The sequence below is a fragment of the Muntiacus reevesi genome, chromosome 5 (assembly GCF_963930625.1).
Source record: "Muntiacus reevesi chromosome 5, mMunRee1.1, whole genome shotgun sequence".
NCBI lineage: Eukaryota > Metazoa > Chordata > Mammalia > Artiodactyla > Cervidae > Muntiacus > Muntiacus reevesi.
In genome coordinates this window covers 41,231,771-41,252,147 of record NC_089253.1, presented here as the reverse complement: position 1 = coordinate 41,252,147, position 20,377 = coordinate 41,231,771, and the positions used below count along the sequence as shown (strand labels likewise).

The window sequence follows — 20,377 nt, the reverse complement described above, 5'->3', positions numbered from 1 at the left end:
AGCAGAAATATCACCTTAACCCTACAAAGACATGGCATTTCCATGTGGGACAAGGATGAACAGAGAGGTTTTTAAGGGGCAGATTCAGGGACTGGAAAGGAAGACCGTGCCTTCTTTGATCCCTGGGCACCGTTTCTCTTTTCTCCACATTCACAAAGCCACCGGGCCGCTGCTGACCGGTTTTCTCCGGCAGCCCCAGCCTTGCAGTCAGGGCAGCTCTCTCTCATGGGTGTGCAGGGTCGCCCTCGTCCTCAGCCAGTCTTGCCCCCATCAGCGCCAGGAGAAACGGGAGGAAACTGGACACTGGCTGGGGCGCTGCCAGCAAGTGCCAGGCTGCTGGCAGCTTAGATGGTTTCCTTGAGGGGTGAGGCTCCCAGCTGCTGAAGAGAAACTTCTTCACCCTTCTCTTCTGCATCCTTCCTGGACAGGCGTTCCTTGACTCTGTTGAAATGAAAAGACAAAGGACATAAAAAGGAGGTGATGAGGGGCAGGCGTTGTGAGCGTTGTGGTCAAGGGTACATTTGTTCCACGTACAGGAGGTTTTATCTCCGCTGTCCCAAAGTCCCCAAAGAAGGTGACCTGTTCCCTCGTCCCTGTGAGGAACCTCAGCGGGTGCCCTCCCACCGTCCTGTCCACTCCCTCGCTCTCTCCTGAGGTCCACAGCTGCCAGGGGCTGGCCTGGCTGGTATCAGCCAGACTTGGAAAGGATGCAAAGTCAAAGAGTCTTAGGATGAGGCCCTGAGGCCAGACACATACCCCAGGTCACGGAGCTGGTGAACAGGGCACCAGGCTCAGCCCACTTTCTGCTACTGGGCCGGGCTTGCCTGTGGACCAGGGGTGCCAGTGAGACCCCGGAACTGGGCCCTGGTACAGGTAGAGGTCAGTCGCTCAGGAGACAGGGAGGGAGGAATCAGGGGAGGATGAGGGGAGGGAGGTCACTGAAATAGCCTCCCAGTAGCCCGAGGGCTGCCCCCAGGGCTGCCTGTCCCTGACCACATCCAGCTCTGCTGTTTCCTATTTGACCTTCTAGTCTTTGATATGATTGTGTTCTGATCTCCTTCTGTTTATTTCATCCTCCTCTGGCACAAAGAACTGTTTGTTTTTCTATTTAGTTTTTCTTATCTTCTTGTCTTAATCACTCACATAGCTTGCCAGACTCTCCTGTCCAGTTTTAGCTGGTTCCATTTTTAGAACTTCTTCCATGTTCAAAACATTTCATCAGTGTTTTTTTTATTTTTAATCCTTACCTATTCTATTTCTGATCTTTTAGTTCAATGGTTTAAGCCTTTGTGTGTGTGTGTGATCATGTCCTAACATAATCACAAAGGAACATTTTTCTTCTCACTTTACTGTTCTGCATCTCTCTTTTCTGCCATTTAAGCCTCATTTTTCTGACCTCTGTCCCTTACGGTCATTGAGGGACAGAAGCTTGTTGGTTTTGTCTGCTAAGTGCCTGCGGTGGGGACTGAGCGGTGGTTCTCTCCAGTTCTGTCTACTAGCATCCTCTTCCCTTTCAAAGATGATTCCTAAAAACCCAGAGACAGACATTCTCCACATTCAACTGCTGCAATGGGTAGGCTTGCTCAGTGTTATTTTTTAAACTCATAAAATGAGCAAAGATGACCAGAGGCAGCCTCTTCATGTAATCCATAGTGGTTTTTTTTGGCTATGCCTCACACCTTGCAGAATCTTAGTTCCCTGACCAGGGATTGAACCCAGAGCACAACAGTGAAAGTGTGGAGTACTAACCACTGGACCACCTGGGAATTATGCATGGTCTTCTTTTTATAAGTATCTGCAATATAGTATAAAATATATATATAACTATCTGAAATATAATATATATATACACACACACAGTGATTAGGACTCCACGCTCTCAAGGTAAGCATTAAAACCATGCTTGGGTCAGCCATTCAGCTGGTGCTCACCTTGGGTGGGAGGGCAGCAGGAGGTCCTAGTTGACCAAGAGCCTGGCCCTTGGCCTTGGTGGAAACCAGACCTCTGCTGAAAGGCTGAACCTCTCTCTCCACCCCTCACCTCTCCATGCCCCTCACCAGTGGGAAGAGCTCCATGGAAGGTCACTGGTTGGACCTTTGGCACTTTCTCAGGCCAGGCTACCTCTCTTCCAGTTTTCCTGACACCTCACAAGCTTAGGGGAGCTTCAGCTTACTTCTAGGCCCCAAGAGGGACTGCCCTGTGTCTGGGAAATGGCCTAACTGAATTCTTACAATTTTTTTCATCGTGTGACTCATCTTTTTGATTACCAAAGAAAACCTGCCCAATGCAGATAATCTGGAAAAAAAATTCTACATATAAAGTAGCCAGGAAAAAAATAAAATATCACTTATACTTTGAGACAACCACTGTCACCATTTTAATATACTTTTTTTTTCTCTTTCGGGTCTCTATTTCTTGACATAACTAGGAAAATACCTTAATTATAACACACTGTTTAACAGCAATATTAAACATTCCCCATGCCATTAAAAACTCCTCATCAACATAACATTTAACTAATGCACAGTGTATCATAGTTTATTTAAATTGCTGGATATTTGGAGAGTTGAACTTTTTTTCTGATACATTAAGCATGATGATGACTATCCTTGTAAATAAACCCATTTCAGCTAATTTTTTTAGGGCAGAGTCTTGGAAATGTCATTGCTGCCTAGAAGCTTGTGAAAAATTTTCCAACTCATGGTAGTAATGCCAAAGAACCTTCCAGAAAGGTTGCAGGAGTTTCCTCCTTGCTACCTGTACATCTCCTGCATTGAAAATGTTTCCTCAGTGGATTTTTAAAACAGGGCATCATATGGTTTTAATTGCATTTCTCTGATTATGACTGAGGTGGATACTTTTTCTCTGTTTACTTCCTACTGGCATTTCCTTCTTTATGAATGTTCTATTCTTACATAAAAGGGCCTTTTTTTTTTTTTAAACAGGATTAGTCAACTGCTCCTTTGCTATGTTGCTCCAACAAACTAGGGCATAGACCCAGCTGGGGCTGAGCCCTGGACCACACCAGGCATTCAGATACTCTCAGAAACAGTATCTGGTCTCGTGATGAATGAAGGATCTTGAGGATGAGCAACTTGAACCTTAGAAACAGGCATTTTTTTTTTCATCTTAATCTTTAACATCCTAGGCCTGTGACAGACATTCATAAGTAGCTGATGAGATTAGAAACAGAAAAATGAGAGGGGCTGAGAAGTTCTGAATTCTTATCATCTAAATGTCTGAAACTCCAGGGAAGGACACTTCTCTCCAGTTTCTCTTCCAAGTACGTGGGGCTCTCAGGCAACATCTCAGAGCACGTGCGAACAGACTCCGGACTGGGTTATTAACAAATACTTACTAGCCCCTGGGATCCCTGGACCTACATCTGTTCTGTGGGATGAGTAGGGGCTAAGAACAAAAGGAAGAGCATTCCACCTAGGGACCCCTGGTGGCGGGCGGGGGTCAACCATGGGAGGGTGGGCTAGAACCAGGTCCTGAGAGTTTTGTTAAGGTTTCAATTTTTATCCTCAATGCAAAAAAGAGCCAAGGAAGGGTTCTGAGGAGAGAAATGCTGTGATTCTACTTACAGGACAAGTCCTTCACACCAGCGCCTGTGTAGAGAGGAAAGAGGAGAGGGGCGGGAGAGGACCTGAAGTTTTTGTGATTGTCCAGACGAAAGATGATGGTGGCCAGGAAAGTGGAGAAAGATGGACAGATTCAAAATATATTTTGGAGGTAGAATGGACAGGACTTGCCATGGTCTACATCCTTGATTTATGTGAGTCCAGACTTTGTCCACAGCTCAGGGTAGAGATGGGATGTTTCTGGTTTTGGTGATGGATCCCGTGAGGCTTGTAGGATCTTAGTTCCCCAACCAGGGATTGAACCTGTGCTCCCTGCCATGGAAGTGCAGAGTTCTAACCACTGGACCTCCTGAAAATTCCGGGGGGTTATTTTAAAGGGATGCAAACACAGTCCACACACACAGGCCTCTGGGCCCAGATGGTTCAGCTGTGGCATCAAGCTGGACTCAGAGAGGTCTCCTGGCACCCTAAAACTAAGGCTCATCACGGAGCCCTTGTTGGTGAGAAATGCCTCAAGAAGCCACAGGAGTCCCCTCCAGCTCTTATTTTAGAAACATTGTCAGCTCACACAATGACTTCTCTGAGAAGATGTGTTAGAGACACGTCTTCCAGTGCTAGCTGCTGATAAAAACTTCCTTTTCCCTAAGGAACTGGTGTTCCTCCTCCTCTCTGAAAAGTCATCAATGAGGGTTTCCTTTCTGCTGCTAGGAAGCTTAGAGCCAAAATGGACAGCCTGGGGACAACCACGTGGGCCCGTCTCAGCCTCAAACTGGGGCACCTCTTCCTCCGGCTAAACATCACCCCACTGCCCTGCCACATTTCCCTTCAATTCCTCCTATTTTTCCTGATCTATAGGTTTTTCTCATTTCCAATTGACCGTTCGCTGTGGAAAGATGGAGGCGAGCAGGACGCTGGTCTCTAGGGCTCTGTTGTCTCCACCAGACCACGTGTTAGCGGCACGTGGAGGACTCCGCCGCCCACCCCGACTGTGCCCAGAGGCCCCTCACCTCCTCTCCATCGCCTCGATGGTCTCCACCAGGGGCACGTCGCGGGTCTCCGCCAGGAAGCAGACGGCCAGCCCGGCCAGGATCGAGGGGGCCCCGAAGCCCACGGGTGGCAGGACGGCGCTGAACTCCCTGAGCATGGTGAGTAGCGGCGCCGCCAGGCCCCCGAGCCGGGCGTTGACCGAGGCGAAGCCCATCCCCATCTGCCTGTCGGAGCAGTAGGGCCGGGTTAGCGGCTGTGGCCTGGACGCCCGGAGGGCCGGGCGCGCCGGGTCCTGGGTGTTGGGGGCAGAGCAGGACGGAGATCGGGTCCTGCTTCAGCAAACCCAGCAGGCACCAGCCTGAGTGAGAACCTCCCAGTTCGGGGCCAGCACCCTTGCGTACCCCCTCACCTGCCCCCAGGCCCCCACCTGATCTCCGTAGGGTACAGCTCTCCCGTGAACAGGTACACGCAGATGAAGGAGCTGGCCAGGCAGCCTTTGCCCAGCGCCGCCTGGGCCGTGCGCAGGCTCTGCATATCTGGGGGACAGGGGGACGGAGTTTCAGGGGGAGCCCGGAGCAAAAGGGGAGCAAGGAGACACAGCAGGGTGGGGCTGGAGGGGGAGGGACTCCTGGGGAGGAGGGTGGATGAGGTTCAGAGGCTACAGGGGGGGAAAGGAGGCAGAGCCCCAGGGTAGAGGCTGGGGGCGCACAACATGGAGGGGAGGATGGGGGCTTTCTACCTCCTGGGACAAAGAAGTCTGCACACTGCCCTTCTCTGCCCTCTGCTTTCTTCTGGGGAGGCAGGACAAACTGCAGAGTTAGGCCTGGGTTCCAACCCCAGCTCTGACTCAGCTGGGTGACCTGGCTACTGGGTCTCAACCTCTCTGAGCCTCCCTGGCCTCATCTGGAAAATGAGGAGAATACCTGAACCGGCTTCATGGGCTTGTCAGAAGGTTGACATGATGTGATGAGCGCAGAGTGCTCAGTGTCATTGAAAGTTTGCTGCTACCATCATTATTCATCATGCAGCTGGTTATAAACAGTAAAATTCCAATAACAAGCCCAACATCAGGGTGATGGTCAAAGAAATTATGACACGTCCTCTGGATTTGGGGGCAGCTCCTTTTACACACTGGAATCAGGAGAGGAGATTTTATAAAACACCCACACCTGGGCCTGGCTCCATCTCCATTACATCAAAGCCTCTTGGGGCTGGTTCAAGTTTGGGTATTTTTAAAAGACCCCCCCAAGGGAGCCTGATGTGCAGCTAGAGTTGAAAAACACCAATCAGGTTAAATACTAAACAGTATAAAAAATTAGGGTCACGAAACATTTGCATGAATGTGGAAAAGCAGATTTGTGTTACAACAAATAGTGAAAAGAGATATGTTTTATATAGATAACTACGTGCAGTATATACATATATAATCCTATTTATAGTATTATGTATATATTTATCTCAATTATGTCAAGTACAAAATCTATGAATAGGAAAAAAGATTGGAGGAAAATAAGTCAAAATTTCAATAGTAATAATCTATTCTACTATTCCCTGGTGGCTCAAACAATAAACAATTTGCCTGCAATTCAGGACACTTCGATTCAGTCCCTGGACTGGTGAATGGCAACCCACTCCGGTATTCTTGCCTGGAGAATCCCAAGAATCCCATGGACAGAGGAGCCTGGTGGGCTACAGTCCTTGGGGTCACAAAGAGTCAGATATGACTGAGAGACTAACCCACACACCCATCTATTCTTCAGGGGGGGAACTGAAGCACAGAGAAATCAAACAACCTGCCCAAGGCTGTGGTGGCAGAACTGGGGTCACAGCTGGGCCCTTGGCTTTGCTCGGGTCTCTGATATGCAAGCCTGGCTTCTTGCTGTGATCACTGGACTAAATACTGAGGTTTGGGTCCCTCTCTTTGAGACTGGTTTCCTTGGCCTGGAGTCCATGGGCTTTGGGAGTTTTCAAAGGTCTCCAAACTGGAGATGATTGCAGCCAGCTTTGTAAACCACTATTTCAGGGCCAGTCGGCAGAAGTTCAGACCCTCAAGATACTGCCTAGCCAGGCTCCAGGTGGACATGCCAGCCAGCCCTCTGCCTCTCCAGCTATTCTTAGTGAAGCGAAAAGTGACAGTGTTAGTCGCTCAGTTGTGTCCAACTCTTTGCGACTCCATGGACTATAGCCACGAGGCTCCCCTCTCCATGGAATTCTCCAGGCAAGAATACTGAAGTGGGTAGCCATTCCACTCTCCAGTGGATCTTCCCAAGCCAGGGATTGAACCCAGGTTTCATGCGTTGCAGGCAGATTCTTTACCATCTGAGTCACCAGGGAAGTCCTGGTGTTCTTATCCATCATTCTAATCTCTCTGGCAAGACAGTAAATGTTCTGAGGGCGAAGACTTAGGTCCTTTGTAGATTCTCCACTGCGATACTATCGCTAGGTCCTCGTGCTTATTAAAAACTCCAGTCGTCTATCGTCACTTTCTTTCCAGATCCAGAGGCATATCCCTCAGCCTTGTTCCTGCACAGTGTCTGTTGCCCCTCAAACCCTCAACCCCAAAGGCAGAAGCAGGCGGCTCACCTTCTGGCACAAACATGTTTGAGATCACCATGAGCCCGGCCAGGATGAGGAAGGAGGCCACTGTGGCCCGGCGGCCCACGTAAATCATGGTGGTGGTGGCCACCAGCATGGCTGGGATGTCTATGACGCCGAATAGCACCTGCACCAGGTACACGCTGAGCCCAAACTTCTGCAGGTCCATGGCCAGGCCGTAGTAAGCCAGGGAGTTGGAGAACCTGGGGGAGGAGGCAGAACGGCCCTGCTTCACCCCAGAGCTCACTGTCCTGGATCTGAGGAGGGCACCCAAGGATGAACAACACAGGACTCCTCTCTCAGGAAGTGAAAATCCCCCGGCTTGGCAGGACACTCCCTCCTGGTCTCCTAAGCCTCTGATTTTGGCCTTGGAGCCCACGCCCCTCCATCCACATCCCTTTCCAGCCACCCTGAGTCCAGCCAGCACCATTTCTGCCTCTCTGTCTCCAGGCTTCAGCAGCTGATCTGGACAGGACAGCAAGAATTAGAGGGAGGTTCAAGAAAAAGCTTGTGATCATTTTGTATGGCTTGTATGGAAACTTCTATAAATCTTATGTTTAGTAAAATATTTCTGTTATTCTTTAAAAAAAAAAAAAAAAAGAATTGGAGGGAGGGACATCCCTGGTGGTCCAGTGATTAGGACTCGGCTCTTTCACTGCCGTGCCCCGATAGGGCCCCGGTAGGCAAATCCCTGGCCAGGGAGCTAAGATCTCGGGGTTCACAGCCAAACTGACTGCACTGGCCTGGAGTTCCAACACTTGGAGTCTCCACAGAAACTTACAAGGTCCCTGAGACAATGTCTCAAAGAGTTACTTGTACATCCATGTTCATAGCGACATCATTCACAACAGCCAAAAGGTGGAAGCAAGCCAGGTGTCCATCAACACCAAGTGGTCTACACACGCAATGACTCGGCCTGAAAAAGGCAGAAATCCTGACCATGCTACAACACCAATGGACATTGAGGATGTTATACTAAGCAAGATAAGCCACTCACAAAATGATAAGTATCGTATGATTCCACTTACGGGAGGCCCCTAGAGTAGTCAAGTTCACAGACATGGAGGGTAGAATGCTGGTTGCCAAAGGCTGGGGGCAGAGCAGGAAGGGAGGAGATATTGTTTAATAAGTACAGAGTTTCAGCGTTGAAAGATGAAAAGAGTTCTGCTGATGGTGGTACAATAATGTTGCAGGTACTCAACACTTCTGAACCGCACAGTTACAAATGGTTAGGATGCTGAGACTTCCCCGGTGGTCCAGTGGTATAGATTCTGCACTTCCACTGCAGGCGGCACAGATTTGATCCTTGGAAACTAAGACCCCACATGCCATGTGACATGGCACCCCAAAAATGGTTAAGATACTAAAGTTTATGTTATGTGTATTTTGTGACACTTTCTGGAAGTGAAACAAAATAAAATGTCCCTGAGGAAGGGGCTTGAGATGGGCCCTCATGACCCACCCGCACAGGTCTTATTTCTCTGTTGGACATGCTGGCGCAGACCCAGGAGTGTAGGGAGAGGGGAAGTGGAAAAACAGAAAGTGGCAGTGGGCTCTCTCCTACCAGGGCCCAGCATCAGCCCCCAAACCACTTACTGAGAAACTCCTGCCATCACTACCGGTTAGCCCCAGCCGTGTGAGTCAGTGAAGATGGAAAAAAGGAGAACAGACTTCAGGAAAAGGTGATAGTCATTCTTGTGGGCACTATTGACAATAGCCAAGACACGAAAGCAACCTAAATGTCCATGAACAGATGAATGGATAAAGAAGTGGTAGGACTTCCCTGGTGGTGCAGGGGTTAGGAATCCACCTGCCCGTGCAGGGGACATGGGTTCCATCCCTGGTCCAGGAAGATTCCACATGCCATGGAGCAACTAAGCCTGTGTGCCACGTACTAAAGCCCACGTGTCCTAGAGCCCGTGCTCCACAACAAGAGAAGCCACTGCAGTGAGAAGCTGGGCGCCGCAACTAGAGAGTAGCCCCAGCTCTCCGAAACTGAAGAAAGCCACTGCAGCCATGAAGACTCAGTGCAGCCAAGAACAAAATAATAGAATGAATAAATAAATTTTTTAAAGTAAAATAAAGGAGATGTGGTATATTTATACAGTGGAATATTACTCAGCCATAAAAAAAGAATTAAATAATGCCATTTGCAGTAACATGGAAGGACCTCAAGTTTATCACATCAAGTGAAGTAAGACAGAGAAGATAAATATCATTTGATATCACTTATATGTGGAATCTAACAAATGATGCAAATTAGTTTATATACAAAACAGAAAGACCCACAGACATAGGAAATAAACTCACAGTTTTTATAGGGAGAAGCGGAGGAATTTGAGATTAACATACATAACTACTATATACAAAATAAATAACCAACAAAGACCTACTGTACAGCACAGGGAACTATACTCAATATTTTAAAATAAACTATAAGGGGAAAGAATCTGAAAAAAAAGGATAATGTATAACTGAATCATTTTACTGTACTATCTGAAACTAACACAGCATTGTAAATCAGGTATATACTTCAATTTTAAAAAAGAGAGAGAAAAAAACGACAGATTTTTCTGGGTGAACCTGACCTGGTCATGGAAATCCTTTAATTCTGGATATAGAGGTCAAAGGTGGGGAAGCCAGAGACTCGAAACGTGAGAAGGATTTGCTGTGATGAAAATTCTCCATTGAGATGGAGGTGGCCATATGGCAAGGAATATAAATGGCTTCAGTGACCTGAGAGTGGCCCTTGGCTAACAGCCTGTGGAGAAATGAACTTGTCAGTCCCACAACAACAGCAAAGAACTGAATGCAGCCAACAGTTTGAATGAATCTGAAAGTGAATTCTTCCCATGCAGCCTGCCCACCATCTTCATTTTAGCCTTGTCAGAAAATCCTGAAGAGAGAACTCAACCATATTATGCCTGGACTTCTGACCTACACAGCTATAAGCTCATAAATGGGTATTGTGTGGAATCTAAAATATGACACAAAGGAACTTATCTATGAAATAGAAACAGACTCACAGACATAGAGAACAGACTTGTGGTTGCCATGGGGAAGAGAAGAGGGGGAGGTTGGATTGGGAGTTTGGGATTAGCAGATCCAAACTATTACACATAGGATGGATAAACAACAAAGTCCTACCGTATAGCACAGGGAACTATATTCAGTACCTTGTGACAAACCATAAGGGAAAAGAATATGAAAAAGAATGCATATATATGTAATATAACTGTCACTTTGCTATACAGTAGAAATGAACACAACCTTGTAAATCACTGTAAACCAACTATAGTTCAGCAAAGTAAACTCTGAACAAATGGTGTTTTGAGGGCAGTTCAAGAGAGAGAGGACATATGTATACCCGTGGCTGATTCATGTTGATGTTTGACAGAAAACAACAAAGTTGTGTAAGGCAATTATCCTTCAATTAAAAAATAAAAAATTTTAAAAAGGGGAAAATTGTTGCCTAAAAGACATTGTTAGTTTATTGAACCTGGGTATTTCTTAAGACTTCAAATGTACTTCTGTATCATTAATATTTCAGTAAAGAAAGTCAATTAATGAAAAAAAATGGTATTGTTTTCAGCCGTTAAGTTATGGTCATTTGTTACGTAGCTAGATGAAAGTAAAACAGTCTATGAAAACTAAAGTGACTGTTGAGAGGGTTGAGGGACACCCAGCCAAAAACTAACTGGTTTCCATTCATATCCTTTGCTCAATAATGCATTTGCTCAAGTGGGGATTAGAAAGTGGGGAATATAAGGAGTGGCCTGTGAGGACATGAGCTCCCTAGCTGAAAGTATTCCCAGAACCTGGGTCCTGAGGAGCTCTCTGGCTGCCCAGGCCCAGAATGGCCTCACAGGCAACACTTTTGGGGCAGAAGCCCTCTGAATGCTCAGTGCGGGGGATAACCCGGCATTTGCAGGGAACAGGGACACAAGTGTTTTTCCAGAGTAAGGAGCTTCCCAGAATCCCCTGGAGGCATATCAGGATGCAACTAGGTATATTCAAGTTGCCTGGCTGATTTCAGTCGGTGCCCCCAACTGGGTGAGACCCATCCCCAGATGTGGGTTCCCTAGGTCAGCAGGGATATCTTATGCACGATCAGGTCTCAGCAACCAGCAGGGTCCATCCCAGAGAACCCTGGATGCTCAGAAGACACAGGAGAAAGCGTGGGGAACAGGACTGACTTCACAAGACCCTTCTGCGCATTGCATTGAGTATTTAAGAGTTTGTCAGTGGGTACACTGGCGTGTCCTGGCCTTGGGTCAAAGTCCTGGATAGGAGTCCAGTACCTACCAGACCACCATGAGACAGCACGTGACTTTACGGATGGCTGGGGTTCGGAAGAGGTCCAAGACTGAGTTGGAGGGGCGACCAGATGCAAACTCACTCTGGATGTAGGAGCTCACCACCTGGGCATGGAAAATCTGATCAGGGGAAGGGCGGGATCTGTGATCCTATTCCCAGGGGAGGGCCAAGGTCAAGAGCCCTGGCAGGATGGTTGACCCTTGTCTCCTCCCCAGGCTGGTTCCAGGGCTTTGAGGTGAAGCAGAGGCTCCAACCCAAGTCCCAAGACTCCTGGGCTGCCCACTGATTAGGCTGAAATAACCAGGGACACCCTCAGGCCCCACTCCTGGCATCAGCTCTGAGAGAGTCTCAGCCAGTGGTTAAGAAGTCAGGTTCCCAGGGGTTCTGCCACCTCCTGCTGTGTTTTCTTAAGCGGATTGCCTAAGTTATTCTTTCCCTGTCTGTTCCCTCTGGATCCAAAGTGTTGGGTGACTTGGTAATCCAAACATCAGATACCTCATCTTTAAAAGTGAGGCATTAGGAAATCCCCTGGTGGTTTGGTGATTAGGACTTGGCGCTTTCACTGCCATGGCCCCAGTTCAATCTCTGCTTGGGGAACTGAGATCCCGCAAGCTGCACAGAGCAGCCAACAACAAAAAAAGTGAGACATTAAATGAGATTGTGTACTTAAAACCCTTAGCACCGTACTGAGCAATTGGCTCAATAAATGTATTTATTTGTAATAAATGGTAGCTATCTTATCATAAATGGTATGCATAGTAAATGGTACTTTTATTATTGATCATTTGAAATTTCATCTTAAGATTTTTATTTTATTTTATTGAATTTTTGGCTAAATGTGAATGGGTTATTTCCCCATCGCACGGATGGGTAGACTGATGAACAAAGATGTGAAATGATGTACATCCCCAGATCACAGCGCCATTCAGTGGCTAAACATCTTTGCCCCACTGGAGCTCTTCCCGCTCTGCTTATTCTCAGCCTGTTCACCTGGGTGATGAGTCCTGGCAAGTCACCAAATCCTAGCACATCTTGAGGCTGCCAGCAAGACTGAAACCAGTGCTCCCCTAACTTGCACCAGACCTGCCTACCTCCTTGGTCAGCCTTTCCCCTTCCTCCTTTCTCCCGTTCATCGCAGCCACCTTCCGCAGGTTCTTCAGAGCTACCTGGGACTTGCCATGAAGGAGGAGCCATCGAGACGACTCTGGCAGCCACCTGGGACCAAGAGAAGGATGGAGAATGAGTGGCACTGAAATGGCCATTGTGATGGCCTGTGATGGCCACTGGGGCACTGGATGGATTGAGTGGTACTCATGCTGTTCCTCAAACCAGAATACACCCTCTTTCACCTCGCAGACCCCAGAAAAAAGGAAAAACCCTTGCTGTCAGCAGAATCGGGAAGACTGGGGGACACGTGGCCTCGCTTTTTTGCAGCACATCTTTCAGAGACTTTCTGCAGTGTACTTAGAGACGACATGGACCTTCAGGTATCCACAGATCTGGTTTTGAACCTGGTTCTGACCCCAGTAGGTGGTTTTTTTGCTTCTTTTGTTTTGGTTGGTTGTTGTAGTTAATTTCCTTTTTTCCTTAAAATTTTTACTGGAGTATAGTTGATTTATAATGTTGTGCTACTCTCTGCTATAACAGCAAAGTGAATTGGTCGTACATATACCTAAATACCCTCTTTTCTAGATTCTCTTCCTATATAGGTCATTACAGAGTACTGAGTAGATTCTCTATGCTATACAGTAGGTCCTTATTGGTTATCTATTTTATATATGAAAAAAAAGTCAAAGTGTGTTGCTCAGTCATGTCTGACTCTTTGCAGCCCCATGGACTGTAGACTCCTCTGTCTATGGATTTCTCCAGGCAAGAATACTGGAGTGGGTAGCCATTCCCTTCTCCAGGGACTCTTCCCGACCCAGGGACTGAACCTGGGTCTCCTGCACTACATGCATATTCCTTACCAGCTGAACCACCAGGAAGCCCTAATTTATATATAGTAGTGTATATATCAGAGAAGGCAATGGCAACCCACTCCAATACTCTTGCCTGGAAAATCCCATGGATGGAGGAGCCTGGTGGGCTGCAGTCCATGGGGTCACTAAGAGTCGGACATGACTGAGCGACTTCACTTTCACTTTTCACTTTCATGCATTGGAGAAGGAAAAGGCAACCCACTCCAGTGTTCTTGCCTGGAGAATCCCAGGGACGGGGGAGCCTGGTGGGCTGCCGTCTACGGGGTCGCACAGAGTCAGACACAACTGAAGTGACTTAGCAGCAGCAGCAGCAGGGTGTATATGTCAATCCCAGTCTCTCCCAGTATGTGGCTTTGAAGAAGTCATGGATCCACTTGGACTGCCTCAGCACTCCTCCTATAAAATGCCCTGGGGTGGTTGTGAGGCGCAAAAGAGTTGATGAAGGCAAAGCTCTTGGTGTGTTCTGGAGCCTCACAGTAATATAAGGAGTTCTATCCTGATCCTGCCCACAGCCATGCATAATCCTCGTGAGCCCATGTCCTCACTCCTTCATGTCCCTACCACGTCCCCCAGATTCCAGTCGCTGCCCACCCCAAGGCTCCCCCAGGGACAGGTGAGGGCCTGGCTATACAGGTGCACTCTGCCCCAGCCCTTTCTGCTCAGGACGTACCAAGAGTAGAAGGAAAAGACGAGGAAGGGGACAGAGACCGCAAACTGCAGCCACCGCCAAGGGCGGATCACGTACGCCATGCCCGCCAGGATGAGCTGACCCGAGGTGAACGAGTACCCCAGCAAGATCCCCGCCACGGTCCGGCCCCGGGTGGGCATCCACTCCACGACTGCGGAGAAAACCACGCCAGGCTCAGTGGGGCTTGTTGCTCACGTGGGTGTTTAATTCAAGCCCCCCTGCTCCTTTAGAATGACTCTGTGGCCACTGGAAATCATTCCAGAGAGGCAGTGAGCATGGGCAAAGGTGTCCCAACCTCAGTCCTTACCCTTAGACAAGTGCCAGGTGGACTAAAGAACTCCATGTAGGGCTTCCCTGCTGGTCCAGGGTTAAGAATCCACCTTGCAAGGCAGGGGACGCTGGTCCAGGAAGATTCCACCCGCCATGGGGCAACTAAGCCTGTGCACCCAACTACTGAAGCCTGAGCCTAGAACCTGTGCTCCACAATGAGAGAAGCCACTGCAGTGAGAAGCCTGCACACTGCAGCTAGAGAATAACCTCGCTCTCCAAAGCTAGAGAAAGTCCCTTCACAGCAAGGATGGCCCAGTACAGCCAAAAATAAATAAATACATACTAAAAAGGAACTAAATGTAACAATAAAACCACAACAATATTAGAAGAAACCATGCTAGATGTCTTTTCAATTTTAGAGTCAGGAAAGGGTTTTCCAAGAATGTCACAAAACCCAGAAACAACAAAAGGGAAGACCAACAAAGAGCTTCATGAAAATAAGAAGTATGCTGAAAAAAAATACCCATCATAAGCAGAATCATAATTTCAGCAAAAAAGATAGGAAAAAAAATACCATTTCAAATAACAGTCAAAGCGTGAATTTCCCTAATCTGGGAAGACTTCTTACAGATCAATAGGAAAACAACTAACCAAAAGGGAAACAACTAGCCAAAAGGAAAAATGGGCAAAGAATGTTGAAAAGGGAATATAATGACTCTTAATTACATGTGTGTGTGTCTGTGTTGGTTGCTCAGTCGTGTCCAACTCTTTGTGACCTCGCGGACTATAGCCCGCCAGGCTCCTCTGTCCATGGAATTCTCCAGGAAAGAATACTGGAGTGGGTTGCCATTCCCTCCTCCAGGGGATCTTCCTGACCCAGGGACTGAACGAACCCAGGTCTCTTGCACTGTAGGCAGATTCTTTATCATCTGAGCCACCAGAGAAGCGTCTCTTTAAATACATGATTTTTTGCAAATAGCAAAACTTGGAAACAATTTAAATGTCCTTCCGTGGGGGCCTGGTGAAACAGAGCATGCACACTCTCACAGAACAACCAGATGGATGCATGAGACAAGTGCTCGGGCCTGGTGCACTGGGAAGACCCAGAGGGATTGGGTAGAAAGGGAGGTGGGAGGGGGGATCGGGATGGGGAATACATGTAAATCCATGGCTGATTCATGTCAATGTATGACAAGATCCACTGCGGTATTGTAAAGTGATTAGCCTCCAACTAATAAAAATAAATGAAAAAAAAAAAAGTCACAAAACAACCAGAATAAACGGAAGAGCATGCTGCTTTCAGTCAGCAGCCAGCTCGTGTGTTCGGTCCATTGGCAAATCCTGTGGCTTCTCCCTGCAGAACCAAACCAGACCCTGAGCCTTCCTGCCTCCCGCTGTGCTACCGCCTGGCCCACTCCAGCCTCGCCTGTTACCAGGTGACGGATAAGCCTCAGACTGGCCTTCCTGCTCCTGTCCTCGAGCCGCATGGCAGCCTGAGGGGTCCTGGCCGATGCCCAGTGGGACCAAGTCAGGCCTGTCCTCAGCTCAGGACCCTCCCGAGGCTGCCTCCTCTCCCAGAGTCAAAGCCAGCGTCCTATGTATAACAAAACCCACTGAAAAATAAAAAAATTTAAAAAAAAAAAAACAAACAAAAAAAAGCCAGCGTCCTTCAAGGCCCCCAGGTCTAAGGACCTGCCGCCGTCACCCCAGCCCTGTTTGCCACCCACCTCAGCTCCGTCCAGCCACAAGGACCTCCTCCTTGCTCTCGAGTCCACTAGACACACTCTTGCCTCAGGGCCTTGGTCTGGAACGTTCTCCCCCGGTGGCCACAGGTCCCCTTCCCTCACCTCCCTCAAGCTTTGGTCAAAGTGACCCCTCTCAGCGAGGCCTGCCCTGAGCCAATAAGACTGCAGGCTCTCTCCGCCTCAGGCCGCCACCGTCTGGCCGCTCTCATCCCCTTTCTGTTTTCCTCTGTAGCACTTATCACCTTCTAACACGCTATGCAGTTGGCTTATTTGTGTTGTTTATCTGTCTTCCTGCAGGAGAACACGGGGTCTATGGAGCAGGATCTACTTGTTCGCCATCTCCCACACCTAGAAGGGTGTGTGTGTGTGTGTGTGTGTGTGTGTAGGGATGTGTGTATATGGTGTATGTCTTGTGGTTAGGAGTGTGTATGGTATGTGTGTAATGGTTAGGAGCGTGTGTGCGTGTCTGTATGTAGGAGTATGTGTTTATAGGTGTGTGTGTTATGGTTAGGAGTCCATGTGTATGTGTAGAGGTGTGTGTATATTGTTGTGTAGGGGTGTGTGTTGTGGTTAGAAGTGTGCACGTGTGTATGTCAGGGTGTGTGTATATGGTCTGTGTGTGTGTGTGTGTAGGCGTGTATATTATGCAAGTGATTCTAGCAGGAGATGGATTTTGGACGACTGTTTCTGCCTTTAGATTCCACGAGCCATGGCTGGATGCCCACCCTGAAGAATGAGGCGGGTGGGCTGGGGTTTGCTGAGATCCCACCATGAGCTCAGCCCCCTTCATGTCCGGATGTGGGGAGGAGAGGTGGTCAGAGTGTGACCTGGAGCAGTCTGGTTCTCCAGCCCCAAGATTCCCTACTACCCAGGATAGAAGACCCCAGCAAACCAAGTAATTAGAGGCAGGGGGTGGGCGTGCGTCCAGGGTGGGCTTCCTCTGCCCACACAGCTCTCTGCCAGAGCCTCTGGGAGCTGCCTGGAGCCAGCCTGGAGTGGCAACTGACCCTGTCACCGCGGGATGGGGACATTCTAACCTGGCACCCAGGAGGCCAGGCCACAGTGCCCTCAAGGGGAAGCCTCACCTCTTTTGGATCCACATACTTTTGGGGTGCCTGCTGCCCACCCCGGGGACCCCTGTGTCTCACCTCGCTTCCATGTCCCCACACTAAGCCCCACAGGAGCCTGGCACACAGTAGGTCCTTTGTAAGTTTGTTGCTGACTAAGTCACACAAGAAGTGAACCCAGCCCTCTCAGCTCGCAGACAGGCAAATCGCAACCCAGGGTCCCTGGCTCGCTGCTGGCAGGGACCAGGTCTCCTGAGAACCCTGGTGGGAGGCTGTGAATTGAGGTCACTGGATGAGAATCCCACCACAAGGAAATGGGAACGATGCCCACCAATGGGGCTGCCACCGCCCTCCTGCCCCTGCAAGCCCCCTCCCCTCCAGGCCCCTCCATGGCTGGACTCACCCAGAGACAGCGAGTTTAGGATGATGCCGGAGAAGGTCATGCCCATCAGGAACCGGCAGAAGCAGTAGGCGCCGAAGGAGCCGAAGTACGCCGTGGCCGCCCCCGAAACTGCCAGCTGCAGGTATGACCAGACCAGGGGGGCCTTGCGGCCCAACCTGAGCCCGGCCATGGGCGCAGGGTTAGGGTTCCGAGGTGGCAGCAGCTTCCCCCATGGCTGTCATGGAGGGAGGATGAGAGGAAGCTACTTACCCCCAACCCTCTCACCCTCCAGTTTGAAAGCCACTCATCCTAACAGAAGCACACTCACTGGAGCCCAGGCGCTGGCAAAGGCCAGAAAGGGAGAACACGGTGTGGAAGGAGAGCGGGGATGAAGAGACACCTTCCCGCCTTTGTTCTTTCACTCAAGGAGAATTCTAGCTCCCGACCAAGCCCCCACTCTCCCAGGATTTGGGGGAAGGCAGAGATTCTGCAGAGGCCCAGAAGCTGGTGCAGAGGGTTATGAGAGGGTCCCCTGAGTGACTTTCTGTTCGGGGGTAGCCCTCGAACCAGAACTCATGGGGGTGTGAGCCCTTGAGGGGGCCCAGGCTGATGGGAACAGGACCTCAGGTCTTCATTGGAATTGGTCATTTTGGGGGGGCCAGGGTGAGGTGGGACTTGTTATAGTGTAAAGGAGTCCAAGGCCAGGGAAACAGGGCCTTGGCATTGCCCCATTTGTAAGTGAGGGTCCAGGGCCGGAGCCCCAGCTTGTCCAGGTGGGCAGCACTTCTTGCTCACACACCGCATGTCACACTCATTCATTCCATCATTCATTCACTGATTCTGTTGCACAGATGTCCATTGATGACCTCTAAGCGGTAGGTCTGAGCTGGGGGCTAGTGACAAAGAAGACACTATGCCTAAGACACAGCAGTCCAGGGGACCCCAGAACCTGAAGATTGAGAGGAGGGGCTGTGGAGAGGGGAGAGGAGAGGGGGTGAGAGAGAGAAGGGGAGGCGAAGCAGGGAGGGAAGGGAAAGAGGGCAGAGGCGGGAAGGAGCCAACTCCATCAGAGCCGTGGTGTGCGCTGCATTTCGGGGCGTCTCTGTATCCTCAGGGGCGCTTATGGTCAGCAGTAGCTCACCCACACAGTGGGGTGCAGCCTGGATGTAGGCAACACACAGTGTCTGAAGCAACACGCAGAGGCCACGAGTGAAGTAAAATAAGATCTTGATAGAGAACCGTGTGTGGGCTGTGCCCGCGTTTGTACAGACAAGGGGGATGGAGCACATGCACGCGCTCTCTCGAACTGGTGTTCAGTCGCTCAGTTGTGCCCGACTCTGCGACTCCACGGACTGCAGCTCGCCCAGCCTCGGATCGTACAAAATCGTAAAACATCTCTGTGAGATACACAGAAACCAGGCTGCCCTAGGGGAATTACTGGAGCGCAGGGCGGAGGGGAGAACGCTGGCCTGCATACCTACTTGTGCCTTCTGGAATTTTGAACCACGTGAATGTATTCTATGCATTATAATAAATTATATAATACAATATATAATACATATATCTACTTTAAAATACACATTTTAAATACATTAAAATACATATTATTTTAAAATTTGGTTTAAAATAAACTTTAATAAAGAAAAGTTAATGGAGAAACTGGGGAGACCTTTGCCCCCGAAGGCTCACCTGTCTGCAAGGCTGCCAAACACAGCGGCGCCTGCCAGCACCCCGGCCATGTAGACGGACTGAGCCAGGTCACGGAGGGTGCGGGCCTCGCACACCAGGTCCCACTGCGGGGGAGGGAGGGAAGCTCCAGCCTCGAGCTGGGGTGCGGCCCCCACCAACCCCGCCGCCCCTGGCCCCACCTGACCTCCGTCACGATGGTGGACGGGAAGACACTGCGGTTGTAGACCCAGCCGTCCTTGCAGCCCTCCGTGGCTGCCCCGTGGACAGAGGCGTTGGGGCTCAGGAGGGCCCACTGAGGCCGTGTGAAGCGCCGGCATGGCTCGGGGACCCCGAGCGGGTCCAGGGGTACGGTGGCTCTCAGCCAGGCCTCCGAGCCGTAGACAGCGGCTACAGTGCGGTTGGCGGGGCTTTGGCAGTGGTGGGGGGGCGCGGCGGCCGTGAAGTTCTGCAGGAAGTTGTGACAGGCCAGCAGGCTGCAGGGCAGCAGCAGCAGGGCCGTGGAGACCAGCTGGAAGCGACCCACGCCTCCCAGGGCGTCCAGCAGGTCTGTGAAGGCCATGGCCCTGGGCCTGACCTGAGGCCCAGGTGTGGGGCCTTAAGTAAAGGGGCTGGGACGGGGCCCTGGGAGGTGGAGGAACAGGCCGGGGTTAGGACCGCAGATGCCCCGTGCCCGGAACTCACAGGGGTCCGGTTACACCTCACAGGAGGCCTGGGGCGTCCCCACGTCTGCAGGTTTTTCTCCTGCCAGGCCCTTTCTCCTAATCTCTCACCTCCTGGGTTAGAAAAGCGAGGGGTCCCAGGGGGCCGCCTCACAGCCCCCTGCCCCCGGCCCTCATGGTGGGGGGGGGGGCGGACAGTAAATGCAGCACCACCGTCACCCTCCCCTTCTCTCTGGAGGCCGCAGTGAGGCATCTTCAGGAACCTAATTCCAGCCTCAGCACACGGGACCCAGGCCTGCCACTGCTCTCCCCTGAGGCCAGAGCCTTAAAAGCTTGGAGATCATGTAAGGGGGTGCCAGCGATTACTGCTGCTTGCCTCTCACCCATTTTCCTGGAAGTCGGGGGCTGCACAGGA

General features: G+C 50.1%; 1 protein-coding gene across 1 annotated transcript; it reads right to left on the bottom strand.

Annotated features, from left to right (window-relative positions):
* Positions 1-344: 344 nt before the first annotated feature.
* LOC136168303 (solute carrier family 22 member 20-like) lies at positions 345-19,862 on the bottom strand. Its single transcript, XM_065935586.1, has 10 exons — positions 19,488-19,862; positions 19,304-19,407; positions 17,636-17,790; positions 14,133-14,301; positions 12,575-12,698; positions 11,472-11,587; positions 7,155-7,369; positions 4,999-5,107; positions 4,592-4,795; positions 345-441 (listed from the first exon to the last, which is right to left on the bottom strand). Exons 1-10 carry the CDS (start codon positions 19,860-19,862, stop codon positions 345-347), a joined length of 1,668 nt encoding a protein of 555 aa, XP_065791658.1.
* Positions 19,863-20,377: the final 515 nt, after the last annotated feature.